Source organism: Buteo buteo, chromosome 15 (genome assembly GCF_964188355.1).
Source record: "Buteo buteo chromosome 15, bButBut1.hap1.1, whole genome shotgun sequence".
NCBI lineage: Eukaryota > Metazoa > Chordata > Aves > Accipitriformes > Accipitridae > Buteo > Buteo buteo.
In genome coordinates this window covers 10845097-10849101 of record NC_134185.1, presented here as the reverse complement: position 1 = coordinate 10849101, position 4005 = coordinate 10845097, and the positions used below count along the sequence as shown (strand labels likewise).

At 33.9% G+C, this 4005-nt stretch overlaps 1 protein-coding gene across 4 annotated transcripts in view; it reads left to right on the top strand.

Moving 5' to 3' along the window:
* The window catches only part of SYNCRIP (synaptotagmin binding cytoplasmic RNA interacting protein), a 49731-nt gene extending 46437 nt beyond the window's left edge, over window positions 1-3294 (top strand). For 2 of the 4 annotated variants that reach the window (XM_075046564.1, XM_075046566.1), the window contains exon 12: window positions 482-3294. In XM_075046564.1, the coding sequence (XP_074902665.1) occupies window positions 482-507 (26 nt within the window). In that variant the 3' untranslated portion in view covers window positions 508-3294. Of the gene's footprint in view, window positions 1-478 lie in introns of all 4 variants that reach the window. The other 2 variants (XM_075046563.1, XM_075046565.1) reach the window with 1 other exon arrangement.
* Window positions 3295-4005: the final 711 nt, after the last annotated feature.

Below are 4005 nucleotides of genomic sequence, written 5' to 3'. Positions count from 1 at the left end.
TTAGATTCTGAACACCATTAAAAAAAAAAAGTAAGGATTGCACTTGAAAGATGTGATCTTTTTTAAAAGTTGTGCCTAAAGCAGTTAGGTCATTGAAATTCAAACTAGATCACAAGTCACATTATGCTTAGACTTGATTCAATTTTCAACATGTTTTCATGATGACTGTAACCACCAAGTTTTATATTACTGTTACTGGGAATTTTCTATAATGTAAAGTTGTCTGTGACTCAGTGCGCAAAACCTTAGCTGGTGATACAAGGTTTAAAGCTTAACTTTTTAAATAATACCAGTTTGTGACAAAGTGGTAAAATACCCATAGCAAAATTCCAAAGTTAGTGGCAATCAGAAGGCAGAGTGTTCTTGTCTAGTAGTTTTATTTTAAAATAATTCATTTTGCTAAGATTTTATGTTAACAAATGTACAGACCAGAGTTTAAAATGATTTATCTAATTGATTCCTTTTGTTACCTGGCTAGCAGGGAAAAGGGGTCGAGGCCGGTCCTGACCTGTTACAATGAAGACTGACTTGCTATGTGGGATTACACCAGAAGCTTGCAGTGGAGTAATGGTAAGGATATCAAGCAACCTTAAGTATCTCAGCTGTATAGGAGCATATTCTGTTGCAAAAGACCTTCCTGCGAAGATCATGGATTCAAATATGGGACATTTGAACTAATACTTGGACTTTGAAATGAATTTCTTTAACAGTTTTCTCTGCAGTGCAAGTTATTAAACTAAAGCTACTCTATTTCCCCAATGTGTTCAACAAAATCCTTAACGTCTAGCATGGTATCTTAATAAAGAATAAAGTCGTTCTTTAAAAAATCTGCTTTAAGTAGATTTTTCCCCCAAGTTTTCTTAGTCAAGGATTCCAAAAGTGGTATTCACAAATTCTTGCATTTAAATTTTTATTGCAGTGGTATAGATGAATACCATCATTGGTATCCTTAAATTTTATTTCTGCTCATGAAGGTTAATCATGATTGTCTATATAGTAATCACTTATGAATTGTGTTCAGATACAGCAGTTTCAGGTGTAATCATCAGAGCTGGTTAGTCAGGCATTCCAGATAGTGGTTCTTTTCAGAACCTTTTTTAAAGGGTTGGTTAACTACCTCAGTAGCAGAGGATTGAACTATACCCTGTCTGTACTGTACATAGAAAATCTTTGTAGATAAAAGCAAGGCTTGTTTAATATGATATGAGGGTAAGATTATAATATACCAAATGTAACATTCTTAGTTGCCTTTAGTTCCAGAGGCTTTGTAAGACTTCCTCATGACCATCATAACAGGCCTTGCTTTTGTCGTATTTTGTGGCTGAAAAAGCAGCCTTGCTTCTTCAGATATTGTAGTTATTTGGATGTATAATAGTTTAGCAAGATGTTACTTTTGTAAGACATCAGATGTTCAAAAAAAGTGCATCAGCAACTTGTACTAAATACTGCAGTGTCCCTTTATAAAAGGTCAGACTAAAACTGACAACTGTACAGTGAAGCCTGACATTTGGATATTTTGAAGTTTTTCATAAATCATAGAATAGTATATGGCTGTAGTTTAGCTTTTTAGGTAAAAGGTATGTTTTCATTAGTGCATTTCTTATTGCTGATCACTGTAAAAACATGTGGATCGGCTTTCCATTTCTCTTACGCAGATCATGATAACCTGTAGAGTAGAGTAGAGTACAATCATTTGTGCTATGTTTTTAATTTTCTAAAGCACCTTGATGACAGTGAGTGTTCAGTGGTGAAGCATCCTCTATTGAACCACCCTTACTTAAAAAAGACAAAACAAAAACAAAAGAACCTTGCCAAGTCCAACTTCATATAGGTAAAAGATAAAATTATGACTTACTTTGGACTTGGCATAAAGAGCTTCCCTTAACCCCCTGCCCAAAGGGATACTGCAGTTATACTACATACCCATAGGCACCACAAGGAAAATTGAAGCTTATACCTAATTAAGGTTTTATACACACCAGTTCCCCCAGTAAATGCAAATTTTAACAAAATTAGACATGTCATATGTTGAAAATGCTCATGGCAAACAATCATTTTGCATTCCTGCAAATAAAATTGTTTTATACTGTAAGCTGGAGGCGAGTGTAACTTATTTTTGTAATAAAGTTTTTATTTTTTTTATGTGTCATTAATATAAATGTGTGTTAGTACAGAGATCTTCTGGTTAAAAACTTAGAATCGCACACATTTCAGTATGTTTACTTGTATTTACATAATTTTTAGAATAGTGGTTGCCAATAGCCTGTATGTTTCACATTAATTGATTTTTTTTTTGTTATCTTAATAAACCATTTTAGTATGTTGTATGTCAATTACTGGGATAGCTGGGACATGAAGTGTAATTTAAAATTGTCAAGTATTCATTGGAATATGTAAATGTGCCTTGCCAGTTTTGAACTTTAAGACAAAGTAAGTGAATGATGGTGAAATGAGTAGTCAATGCGTAAGAAACATTTGCTACCACAGTTTCATATACTGCCCTTGCTAAAGAAAAGTAACTTTTTCCTCAAATTTGAGCATAAAAGTATACGGTTGCGTTAGCTTCTGAATTTTCAAATCTAGTGATAGAATATTAGGCTTATGGAAAGTGGGTTTGCTAATTGTAGCCTTAAGTATAATTTTGAATTTCAATGTAATCCTTGGTGCTGGCATTCCCAGTGCCAAGGAGTTTAAATGCTCCCTTCAAAGAGGTTGCCATGCTTACTGGCACTTTTACTGTCATACGGTTTTATAAGGAACACTGTCAAGATGTGGAAACCAACTTTGAACTTACTATAAAATGAAAACACTGGGGGCTGTAGGAGAGGGGAAGTCCTCAGATTTCTTAATCTTGAAATCTCTCCATTGCTGAAAAACTTAAAACACTTGTGGGATCACAAGTGCTAGTGACTAGTTCTTAGTCTGGAAATGTGTTGGGGGCGGGGGGGGAATATATTTATGGAATTATAATAGTTGATGGAATTGCATAAAAACATTGCTATTAAGGCACTACATGTGTTGAAATTGTGGATCATATCCTTAATTTCAGCTCTGATAAAAGCATGGGGGACTACTGTTAAAAAAAAAAATCAAAATTGACAGGAAAGTGTTTGTTTTTAATGGAATGCAAGCAATGGTGGGTGAGCAAAATATCAAGATCTTGACAGTGTTCCCTCTAATTATGAACTCAAGCCATTATAACTTTTAAAATTAAATATGATTTGCACTGTTCTGATATTGGTGCAGTTTTTTAGCAAAATGATCAGAAAACTAAATTGCATGTGGTGATTAATATTGTGGAAAAAAACTAAAATCAAAAAACTGTTATTTTCAAAGCTTTAAATTTGATTGTGTAAAGAAAAACCATTCATTATTAAGTGGAAATACTGGTGAGAATGGGCAAGTGCATATATACAACATCAGTTTGTTTGCACTTGGGTGTTGGTAAACTTGAAATGTTCTACAGCAATAACGCATCTCTTACTGGGTGCTTTGGTGACAAATGGACATGTAACGCATTCTTTTTGGCATGTTGAAGGCAAGTGTTGACTTAATGTATTATGCTGCCTCTGTTTATTCTCATGGGAGGCTTTCTTTACTGAAACACCTGCAAAGGTTTGAGTATGAGCTAGCATAGTTCCGCATTGGTTTGTAATGTGTTCCTAAATTTCAAGTCTAGTTGAATTTAATAAGAAATTGGAAACTGCTGCTGCTTAACACTTCTGGTTTATAAACACTCCAATACACAGCTTTTTAAATTATACTCTTGTTTTAATATTCATTTTTGTTTGAAGGGTTTCATACAGGACATAAAACTGTACTACTTTTTTTTTCAAGTTCTTAAAGAGATTTGTTATGACCCAGAACTTAAGTTTGTGTTTTTAGCGTTGGAGGAAGGCTGTTGTTATAGATATTAAGACCAGTTTCTGAATTTCTGCATTGTACCACTCTACTGTCTTAAAATCATAAATAAGGAATAGTAATTCTGTTCTTGTTGGGGGTGAG